A 12,072-nucleotide genomic window follows, 5' to 3' on the forward strand; every position below is an offset into this window, starting at 1 on the left:
AATTACCTCGTTCTCCTTATACTCCCAGGGTACATGATCACCCTCTGATATAACAAGTCCAGAGAAGTCCTCATTTGCCCAATCAGTGGCCATTACATCACCTTCCTCATCGGATGATGCGTCGTCGTCCACTTCCTCATTATCCGAATCTTCCCTCTCCATTTCATCAACAATTATACCGACTCTCTCCCCCTCATCCGCCATGCCCATAGCCTGCTCCTCCCTTGGTTGATTTTCCTCATTTTGCATCGATGGTCCAACAACATCCCCTGCATTGATAGGACCCTCTACATCTTCGGTTTGCATTGAAACATTTATATCTTTCTCTTGTACCGACACAAATATAACGAGGGGCCATGACCATTCAAAAGCCATTTCGACATACCGTCTCCAAGCATCAGTGCTGTCCATCGGCATTAGTTCCCAAAAATAACCTTCTGTTGCACGACTCACTACAACTGACACTGACATTGTGTAGACTTCTTGGTCTATTCTAAATCCTCTCAACAACCAACTATAAATTGACTGAAATGTTCTCTCCGCAGGCCTATCGATGCCCTTAGATGTCATTACAAAATCTGACAGATCAACACCATCTGGACCAAATCTAATATTTCCTTCACCGTGAACTATCTGAAATGTGACCTTACTTGACATTGTGCCTGATGAAAACAATAACTGCGTTAACCTCGCATTTCTGTACTACGCCCTAAGTTACATTCTCTACAATATTGTTCTCTAAATTTCTAAAATTACGTTACATTCTCCAGATCAAACTAAACTACATCTTACAATTAACACTACTGTCTATGTCTCAATTCATACTATTATATTCTATGCTCTGGATCTACACATATGTGCTGTGTGCTACAGATGTGCTAAAATATATGGAACTAAAACTAAAACGCAACATATATACTCAAACATAACATATTAGTACAAATGCAAAAGATGTATGGGAGCATACCTGTGATGAATTGAGCGAACCAGCAGGGCTTCGCCGCTCCCCTTCTGCTGCCCTCCCCTCTCTCTCTTTTGTTTTTTTTGGATTTTTAGTGAATATAATGAAATTTCACATAGGAGGGACTGGGCTTTATAGGGGGAGAGGCAAAAATCGCCCTCCCCCAGGGCAGCAAGGGGGTCACCTGCAAAATTCCATGCCCCCTCGCCGCCCATTTGCAGGCGGCCCCCCCCCACAGTACAAAATCGCCCTAGCGGAGGGCGGCAAGGGGGCCGCCTGCAAAATTCCATGCCCCCCCTCGCCGCCCATTTGCAGGCGGCCCCCCGCACAGTATAAAATCGCCCTAGCGGAGGGCGGCAAGGGGGCCGCCTGCAAATTTCGTTGACGGCCGTCGCCCGAGAGCGAACGGCCGTCTGCCACGTCATTTTCGCCGCCCTCTCCCAGAGGGCGGTAGGCGACTCCTTCCGTTAATTTTCAAAATGGAAAATTATTTTTGTAAAACTTTTAATAAAAAAAATTATAAATAAAAAAAATTCGCCATCTATACCCTCAGCCTGAAGTGGCAGGGAGGCGCCGCCGCAAAAAACCCCACCGGATCCGCCGCTTCCTCCGCCGCGGTGGCGCTCGCCGCTCGCCGCTAGCTCTCGCGTCGCCACCGTTTAATCCTCGCTTCCCCCCACCCACCACCGCGGCCGCCGCTTTGCTGCAGAATCTCAATCCCCATGGCTCTTCCACGAGGCGTCCGCTCCCCCAAGCCGATGGCCGCCGCCGCCGCCTCCGCCTCGCCGCCGCAGCCGAGGCCCGGGCACATGCTCGTGCTCGGCACCGGCTTCGTCGGCCGCTACGTCTCCCAGCGCCTCCTCGCGCAAGGATGGTCAGCTACTTACTTCCCCTGCTCCTCCATTTTGGATCGGATTCTGCTGCTATTGCCGCCGTACGTTTCTCCTAACGACCAATCACGATTTTGCGGCTGGATTCATTGATTGGTGGATGCAGGAGGGTGTCCGGGACGTGCACCAGCCCTGCCAAGAAGACGGAGCTCGAGATGCTGGGCATGGATGCTTCGATCTTCGATGCCACAAGCAGCAGGTGCTGCTTCTTCTTCTTCTTCTTGCTCTTCTTGTTCTTTGTTCCTTCGAGGTTAGATGCACAATAGTAATTGCAAATCCTTTGCGCCGATGTGATGTCTGCCATCCCTCATTGTTGTTCAGCATGCGTTGCTACATTTTTGTGTTCCTGCACATGATTTGTTGTGTTTCGAATCCGTTTACATGATTGCTGATGTCTATGTCAATTTACAGTCTGACAAATCTCCGGTTCTTGTTCTTGTTCCTTTTAGGTTCGATGCACAACTCTTGTGCTGATATGATGTCTACCATCTCTCATTTGTTCAGCATGTGTTGCCAATTTGTTTGTGTTTCTGTGCATTGTTATGTTTCAAATGAGTTTACATGATTGCTGATGTCTATGTCAATTACAGTCTGACAAATCTCCGGTCTTTGCAAGATGCAACTCATTTGCTCATCTCCATTCCACCCATCCCGGGAATTGGTGATCCTGTACGTTCTCAATTGCTTGTTGATGTCAGTTCGATTGACTTAAATTCCATCTAAATTTAACATAATAATGATTAAATTTGCATCTAATATCTACAGTTGCTTTCTTCACATTCCAACCTGCAAACTACACTAAGCAATAGTAACCTTCAATGGCTATGTTACCTTTCTTCAACAAGTAAGTGCACATATGCTCATCTGATCATCTCTAGTATGACCTGCATAATTTCAATTCGTCCTTCAACTGTAGCAACATCTTTTTTATGTTAGTTTTCTAAACACGCATAATATCTGCTTCTCGTTCCATTAACATAGAAGAGAAGTTGGTGGTGTGGGCTTTTTTGGTGGTATGGGCACAACACAGCAACCAAACTACATGGCTAGTGGACTGCTGTTTCTAGGGAAGAAAACAAACAACCGTTACCTAGCTAACACAGAAAGGACTACTTGAGTAAACTAGATAAGCAACCATATCCTGCCTAGTTCACTACCTAAGAGATATTGAGCTAGTAAAATGTTGCACGTTTGCTGCCAAACATACGGCTATTCTCTCCTTCCTTGGTCACCAGGATGACACAGGTGCTGGAACCTTTTATGTACCAAGCATACCAATGACCAATGTGGAATCAAGAATGAGTTTATCCAGACTGGGATTCCTCCCTGGACTTGTGAACTGACCCCTGCATTGCACCAAGGTGTGAGTAATTGTCACCTGCAATGGCTTGCAGAAATTGTTTTTTCCTTGGTTCAATGCTCGATTCGATCTGAGGTACATCAGGCAACAACACCATTTTCATGGCAAACAATGCATCATACTCACATCTCTTATAAAATCCTAGCTAGCATTCAAAAGTCGATACCAACTTTTCAGGTTAACTGAACGTATCATAAATGTGCAAACTAGCCCTGAAAAATTTTTCTGCCATACAATAACTTGTAATTATTATTATCATTTTTCAGGTGTGTATGGTGATTGTGGTGGTGCATGGGTTGATGAGGAGTAAGATAAGTGGCTTTCTGTAAGTGCTTCTGCAATAATTGTTTAACTGAAAGCTGAAGAATCTGCTATTCATGCAGTCATACGGTGAATCCGAAGACCGAGTCTGTGAAATTAAGATATGCTGCCGAAAAAGGATGGTTGAATGTTATAGATGACTTAGATCTATCAGCCTTTGTATTTCGTTTAGGTGGAATATATGGGCCAGGAAGAAGGTTTCAGTCTGCTAAAATTTCAATCCATTTTATTTTGTAGTCTTTGAACCAAAAGTTATATTTACTCCAGAACTGCATGACTTGGCTACTGAAATTCTGAATTCCACCAATAAAATCAACCTTTTAAAATTAAAGATTTGGAGCACTTTTTATCTGATTTCAACCAATACGGTGTACAACTTGTGCTACAAACTTGTCAAGTATGTAATGGATGAAAATGAGAACTTTTTCATGGGAGGCTTTTGTTACAGTTCCCAATACTTGCTTTCTAAAAGTGCCACTATTATGACCCTTTGTGTTGATTATTGCAGTGCAGTGGACACAATAGCCAAGAGCAAATCTTTGTCACGAAGACAGAAATCGAGGGAATCCAAACAGTACACTGCACGAATTCATGTGGCTGACATTTGTCAGGCTATCCTGGCTAGCATGAGCATCAGAAGTGCAAGGTTTGTTTGTTTATTTTTTATTTTTTACTTCAGGTCTTCAAAACGGCTGCTACTTTTCCAGTTTTTCTGCCTTCAATCATATTTTCAAACTAGTTTGAATCTTCCTTAGTATTACCTTGTGCAACTCTCACAAGAACAAATTATGAGACTGCACTGCCAAAAGAGACTCACTTTGGCTGTATATCTGTCCACAGCACAGAACCATTTTCATAATCACTTTTCCACAAAATATTCAGGTATCATAAAATTTCTATGTAGTAGCAACCACTGTTTTTATTAGTAAAATACTGTATCTGAGTATAACCACTTTGGGTACAATATTTGGTTGTGGTGTTGTATACCATCAAACCAAGAACTAAAATCAGGTCCTGATACTGATAGTGTTACTCCCTTTGTAATCCCAGTAACCTATTTACGTACTGTACCTTTCTACTGGACCTTTGAAGGTTGATTTTTTTTTGAACTAGGAGAGCATGAGCTCCCCCATTTCCATTAGAAGAAACAACCTTTGAAGGTTGATAACTGATTCCATGTATGTGTGGCAACTTTATTTCTAGGAGGATATACAACGTAGTGGATGACGACCCTGCCCCAAGATCTGAGGTTTTCGCATTTGCTCGGAGCTTGGTTGAGAGGAAGCATCCTGGCCTGATAATGGATTCTGTAGTACTACCAGCTACTCAGGACAGAATCGTAGCTGCTGAGAAGCGGGTCTCTAATGCTCGGCTAAAAGAGGAACTTGGTGTAAAGCTTCTTCACCCAACCTATAAATCAGGCCTGCAGAGTATTTTGGATTCTTGGAGTGTCGAATCTTCTTTTTCAAATAGGAATGTTGACGTTTAGCATGTGTATATAACTATGTGAATTGTTTTGATTTTGTGCTTTGCTGGAACTATGAACCCAAAAAATTATATATTCCATTATGTCCTCTTCCATTCGAGTGACTGGTTCTGGGCATATACTCTATATTATATGCATCTCAAACTTGCTGTGACTTAAATATCCTGGATAAATCTTAGATTTATTTATTTATAGAAGCGATGGTCAAAGATTTATCCACCGATCGTGCAGTCGATGACAATGCCGCCGGCTAGCCTCTCGGTACTCCGGTACGGCACGGCGTCGGGCAGCGTGCTATACATTGAGCTTCCATGAGTTCTTGATATATGGACTGGATTGATAACACAAATGCTATTAGATGTGTAGATTTCAAATTAATCTATCATTTTAGCTTTATCCTAAATCAAACATATCTATTTTTGCCTAGTTTATACTACTTTATAAAGAGTGAATTTCAGAAAACCGAGTTTTGGGATCAATGTAACGCATAACCATAGATTTTATTTATTTTTCACATAATACCATCTCTTCAGTACCATTAACACAAAATCACTGGTTTTAAGAATCTTGAAGACGACACGATCGAGGGCAGAGCTAGCTAGCCTAGCTCGGCAAAGGCAAACCAACTCATCGCCATGCCGGCTTGCTAGGCTCGCTGTAATTCTGCAGCATTTGGTTCGTTTGCTCTCTTTGGTTACGATTAGTGGCCTGTAATTTTTCCGCAAGTAGCATAATAAGACTATATATATACGAGTATTCTTACTAAACAACAGAGATAATGCGCAAAAAGAAATTATCTGAAAAACAAGAGTTATGGTTCATTATTCAAGAAACAATAAAAAAATAAAGTGTTTTATTAATGACTACTAACCCCAGAGTTCGGCCAAGAATATTGAGGAAGAGGAAGGTGAGATATGGGCCAGTTGTTGGTAGGTTTAGGAGAAAATCACTTCGCGTGTATCATTAATTTTTTTTATGGAAGCGAGCCGATTTGGCTCTCCCTGGTGAGCCAGCCTTTTCTCACCCCTTTGGGCTAGTTCGCTCCTTGGAGCTAGGATTTTTTTGGCGATACCAAAACGATTAGCCTTACCAGGCCAAGCTAGGATCCCTCTATGTCAGCTAGACCCACTTGTTAGGTTGAAGCGCGGCCTATTAGGGCCGGGACATTTAACTCCATGCCACTTTTAAGATGTGGCAATTAATTATTTGCCACTCGCTGTCTATAACATGTGGGCCCTCATGTGTCTATGACATATGGGTCCAGTGGCAAATAATTTAGCACCACTCGTAAGAGTGGTAAATAGTTAATTATTCCATTAGGGCCTCGCGTGGACAATCGCTTGTTGACCGTGCAATAAGCGGGGGCGCCTAGCAGGCGCGTACGCGCTGCTAGCCCTCACTTTCCTGACCACCTAATTATCTATATTAGTTAACACTTAACACTAATGATAGTAATTAGAAAATATTTTTAAGATTTTTTTACTAACAGATTGAAAATTTTTTAGTTAGATTTAAAAACTTTCAATTTAAGATTTAAATTTTAAAGTCAAATTTTGAAAACATTCAACTCAGATTTGAAAACTTTCAACTCGAGATTCGAAAACTTTCAAGTCCAGATTTGAAATTTTTGAAAACTTTCAACTTGAGATTTGAAAACTTTCATCTCAGATTCAAAAACTTTCAACTTGAGATTTAATAACTTTCAACTCGAGATTTGAAAACTTTCAAGTCCAGATTTGAAAATTTTGAAAACTTTCAACTTGAGATTTGAAAATTTTCAACTCGAGATTCGAAAACTTTCAAGTCTAGATTTGAAAATTTTGAAAACTTTCAACTTGAGATTTGAAAGCTTTCAACTCGAGATTTGAAAATTTTTAAGTCATGATTTAAAACTTGCTAGTTGGCACGAAAAAAAATCAGAGAAGGAGAAAAAAAATCGCAAAAAAGGGAAAGACACGCGGAAAAAAAAAAGGAAAAAACAAAGGAGGGGACGGACGTGGTAGGGGCCGCGCGCGTGGGCCGTGGGCCGGCGTGCGAATTAGCTCCGCCTGCAATAAGCAACTCCTACCGCCATCTTCCTCGCTCGGAAGTCGCGGGGTTCGCATTCCCCTAGTCTTCTTGCAAGTTGAAGGACGAAACCCCATGGCGCCCCGATGACCAGAGGAGCGGCTCGTCGTGCACAGGCAGGTGCATTGACATCATCTTCACTATCTTTATCGTTCACTAATGCCATGTATAGTCGCCTCTTTAATTAATTATTTTCCTTGATTTAATAATAAAATTTGGAAATTATAACTGTATATATAGGAGGCAATGAGGCATATGACGTTCTTTTATTTTGAACCGGTCTTGCTTATTAGACGCTGATGAATGGTAATCCATCTAGTCACGTGTAATAGCTGTTTTAGCCCTTTTTTTTTAAAAAAAAGCCAATAAAATAGAACAATTTACACGTGTTCGAGGAAACAATAAGGTGAACACGTGAATTTGATATAGCGCTTGTTTGTCCTTCCTTTTGGACTAACAAGGGGCTAAATCCTTCGAAATGCAATAAACAAGATACGTGTCAGATTAGATATCTCTGGCCTCTAAAGAAAGAAATCGCTGAGTCAAGGCTATGTTTTGGTCTCGTATAGTCATATTCAAAATATAAAGGCAAATACTGAGGATCTACACTGTTTTCATATATAGTTCCCAAGATGGTTATTTTAATAAACTCTCGATCTGTCATAGTTTATGTTTTCTCCTAACTCGTCCAAATCATAGGCATTAGCACGAAATATTCGTCTTAATTAACTTGTTCCCCGGTGAAATACACGAAAAATTCCTTTTGACTTCAGACCATCTCAAAAAAGCAAAGCCACAAGGCTCTCGCGTCATGCCAACACCGCCGACAATTTCATCATTTAGTAATGCCGAAGCGATTTTGTATATATGAATGAATCGACTGAGATCCATATTCATAAAGGATTTCAACGAAATCAACTGATTTTCCGCATAATTTTGTGGTAGCAATTCTGAATAATGGTTTTTCCGCTTGTTAACCATGTGTTAGCACCTAGAATAAGAATATAAAAATGTGATTAAATTTGAAAATGACTCGGCTTGCCATGCGAGGCCGGTTTGACAGTACTCATAGGGTCGGTCAAACCGACAGCAGGTGATCGGTCTGACCAACGGCATGTGGCCGGTTAGAACGGCAGAGTCCGACTCCAAATCCAATTAATCTCTCTTGGGGTTTCTTGCTTGGACTTAAGATTTTAGAGTCCTAGCTAATTGATCTCTACGTTTAATTGAAGTGGAAAAGACCCTGGGAAGCAAGTATATCAAGTATATCACTCTTATAAGTATTGAGAGCCAAGATCAATTGAAACAACAATCAATCGATCATCAAAATCAATTTATTACCTAAACCCTCTATATTCTGCATCTTCCTACTTCTTGCTACCTATTCTAAAGTATATTTTCCTCCGGTCCTTCAATTGTTCTCATCTCTATAGCATTAGAGGGCATCCTAACTGGCCTACTAAGTTTAGAACAAACCAACGTGCGTACATTCTGACGCTGTCTTTCCTGGGTGTTTGTTTGGCAGCATCTACCTTCTCCTACGGTGGCGCGTCTCCGTGTGCCATTGTGAGTTGCACATAACGTGCTCAAGTGTGATGGTGCGATTTGGCATAATACCATCTTCGGCCAAGCATACCGGTGACTTTTTTCACTAGTAATTTAGGAATTACGAGTGTATTTCAAATACATGTGAAAAAATATTCTGAGTTCCCTATAAGGCACTTATAGGTTGGAGTACTTTCCCGACCATTTTCATCCTGAGATAGGCACATGTATGCGCACAGCTCATTAATTAGTTAAATCAGAATTGCATTCCACTATTGCAAAAAAACAAAAGACAGCGGAAGAATCATCATCCTTATTATTTTGTACATAGCAAAATTTATTCAAATTCAGTCAAATTTCTGAAATATTGAATCCCGCATAGGCAAAGTCTATTGGAGTTCAGATTTTAGAGGTGATCATGCCTGCCCGCTTCGCCGAGCTACCACTCGCTGGCCGGAGACCAAGATACTCCGCCGTCACCGGCTTGAAGATGCGCCCCAGCCGCTCGTCGGACTCGAGCGCCGCCGCCAGCCTCGGCCACAGCAGCGCGCTCGCGATCCACGACCCGTCGCCGCCGCCAGGCCGCGCGGCGATCTGCACGAACCCCGTGCACAGCCTCGCGCTGGAGGACGACGTGGGCAGCGCCATCGCGGCGTGGCCGTGGCCGAAGTCGGTGTCCACCTCGAACGACGCGAACGCCGTCACGCTCACCGCCGGGCTGCCCAGCCCGACGCTCGCCGTGTCGATGTACCGCTGCTTCCCGGCCTTGTGCTCCTCGACCCAGTCCACGAGCTCCTGGAAGTGCTCGCCGTACGCCGGCGCGGCGATCGCGTCGCGCGCCATGGACGCCACCTCCGCCAGGGGCTTCCGCTGGATCTCCTCCATGGTGGCCTCCGCGACCGCGAAGGTCGTGACGTTGCCCACGTAGCTGCGCATCGCGGCGCGGAGCTCCGGCGAGGAGGAGAGAGTGAGACGCCGGCGGCCGTCCACCCACCACACCATGCGGCAGCGCGCGTCGCGCGAGCCCACCACCGCGGCGAGGGCCTTCCACAGGTACGCGGACACTGCCTGTACCCGCGTCGCCCGCGCCTGCTCGCGTAGCCGGGCGATGTCCGCCGCCTCGATGTAGTACAGGCGAGCTCTCGTCGCTCGTCAGGACGTTGACCTGGCGCGCGCCGTCGAGCGGCGTGAACGCCTCGTCGAGCGACGCGCCGTACGACGGCGGGGAGCGCGGCCGGAACACGGAGCGGTCGTGGTTCGGCCGTGCTCCGGCGGCGAGCGTTCCCGACCGCGCGAGCTCCGACCACGCGCTGACGAGCATGCTCAGGGCGCTCCCGTCCACGACGACATGGTTGGTGCCCCACGCCACGGTGAAGCCGCCGCAGGCGAACGACACCACCTGCACCGACAGCGCCACGTCGCCGGCGTACGGCAACAGGATCTTCCCGACCGACGCGCCCACCGTACCGTAGTCCAGGCTAGCGAGGGCCACGTCGGCCTCGCCGACGACGAGCTCCGCGCCTTGGTTGTGGCAGTGGATCTCGGGGAGGCCGGAGCAAGGGTTGGAGACGATGCGGCCGGCGAGCGGGAAGAAGTGGTTGAGCAACGACGGCAAGCCGGCGGCGAACGCCGCGACGACGTCGTGGAAATCGCCGCCGGTGGAAGGCTTGGGGTAGATGCAGAACATGGAGACCTGGATGGTCCGCGGGATGAGGTCGAGGTTGGAGACGGCGAGGACGTGAGGCCGGATGGACTCGTCGGAGGCCTTCACGAGTCGCCGGTGAACAACACGGACGTGCAGCTCGCCGCCATTGATGCAGCTGGCCATTCTTGTTGATGTGTGTCTTCCTAATGGCTTGCTAGCTACTGAAACTAGCTATAGGGCATGCAGTGCTTTGTAAGCTGGTCGAGTGAATAATGTATAGCTCGCTGATTGTCGAATGATGGTGTACAGTATATTTATTGGCGTGTGACCTTTGTGAAGTCAAAAGAATCTTGTGTGTTTCACGACGTTTAAGGTCGTGTTCTAAATTAAGATTAAGAGAAAGTTTAATAGTATACCTAACTACTAGCTCCAAATCATCTATAGCCAAATTAATAGCCAATTCGTACAATAGGTACTTACTACACTATTAATATTTGATCACACATATCATACACGCATTGTATCTTAGAGTCCGTACTGCAGCTGGCTACAGATCTGTAGCTCGCTACTCTTCTCTCCCATCTTTTATCTCTTTAAAATATGTTTATAGTTGGCTTATATTCTGTTATTGTACCTGCTCTAAACTGGGTTTGAGCTGGACTAATCTCTGGTTTAACGCGACCACGTTTCCCAACCTGGGTTTGTGTGTTTCGTGCTAAAACTTTATATAGAGAAGTTTCTCTAAAAATATCAAATTAATCCAATTTTCGAAGTGTACAATGGATAATAATTAATTAATCATATACTAATGGTTTACATCGTTTTTCATGCACTAACTAGCTAGTAATACTAAAAGCGCGTACAACAACATAATGTAAGAGGGTTATACAAGTTGTCACATCACATTTTTCTACCAGTTGTACGGGAAAACATAGGAATTTTTCTATCCATTCAAACCACTCGGAAAAAATCAATTAATATGTGCAACCATTACTATTCCTCTACCTTTTCTTTTCCTGTGAATTCAAACTCGTCCAAACCGAATAAGCCCTAAAATTTCCTTCATTCGAAGGAGACATCAGACTACGTACGCACATGGATCTGCAAATAGCTGAAATGTCGCAGGTGCCAATCGCAGATGATCCACAGTTTTAGTCTAGTAGTGGTTTTCATGAGAACCAAGCATAGTATTGACCTGTGGAATGTTTTCCTTTGGATGCTTGGAATCAAATTATGAAATTAGTGTACGTGTTGAGTGTTCGTTCAAGAAGTCTGAGATCATGCTCATTTGGTTTAAGGAATAATGATTAACCAACAACTTAATTAATTTATCGGACTTTGTTTGATTTTAGAATTGATCCATCTATGCATCCTCGTATCATCGCAACGTACGTCAGTGCTTGTTTGGAGTCACGTACACACTAGGTCTTGTTTCAAAACTCAACTTCACTAGCTAGTCCCTCTGTTTTTTTTTTTGGAGACATACTATAAAATCAAAAAGTCAAAGTTTGTACCCATTATTAATTAGTATAAATCATAAGCATATTTGGCAGGTAAAAACTATACAACCAGATTAGTAAAACAAATTATATGCGTGACTTCATATTGAGTCGATCTGTATATATATAGCTGGGCCAAGAAAATTTAGGTTATTGCTAGAGTTTAGTCACCCGAAGTTTTTACAATTTCAATCAAATTCCTCCTCACCAGTGAGCAGGTCTTGTCCTACAAGAAAAAAACATATATCTCTACTATTGAAGATGTTTTTGCCGGTATTTTGGTACGTCATCCGTGTAT

At 44.0% G+C, this 12,072-nt stretch overlaps 1 protein-coding gene and 1 pseudogene across 1 annotated transcript; one reads left to right on the forward strand and one right to left on the reverse strand.

Annotated features, from left to right (window-relative positions):
- The first annotated feature begins 1,512 nt into the window (after positions 1-1,512).
- LOC9266429 (uncharacterized) lies at positions 1,513-5,118 on the forward strand. Its single transcript, XM_015767385.3, has 8 exons — positions 1,513-1,835; positions 1,958-2,050; positions 2,442-2,520; positions 2,617-2,695; positions 3,478-3,517; positions 3,595-3,729; positions 4,041-4,178; positions 4,736-5,118. Exons 1-8 carry the CDS (start codon positions 1,684-1,686, stop codon positions 5,019-5,021), a joined length of 1,002 nt encoding a protein of 333 aa, XP_015622871.1. The 5' UTR covers positions 1,513-1,683; the 3' UTR covers positions 5,022-5,118.
- Positions 5,119-8,998: 3,880 nt separating this feature from the next.
- On the reverse strand, positions 8,999-10,510 carry LOC4325122 (coniferyl alcohol acyltransferase-like; annotated as a pseudogene).
- Between the last annotated feature and the right edge of the window lie 1,562 nt (positions 10,511-12,072).

Source organism: Oryza sativa, chromosome 1, assembly GCF_034140825.1.
Source record: "Oryza sativa Japonica Group chromosome 1, ASM3414082v1".
Taxonomy (NCBI): Eukaryota; Viridiplantae; Streptophyta; class Magnoliopsida; order Poales; family Poaceae; genus Oryza; species Oryza sativa.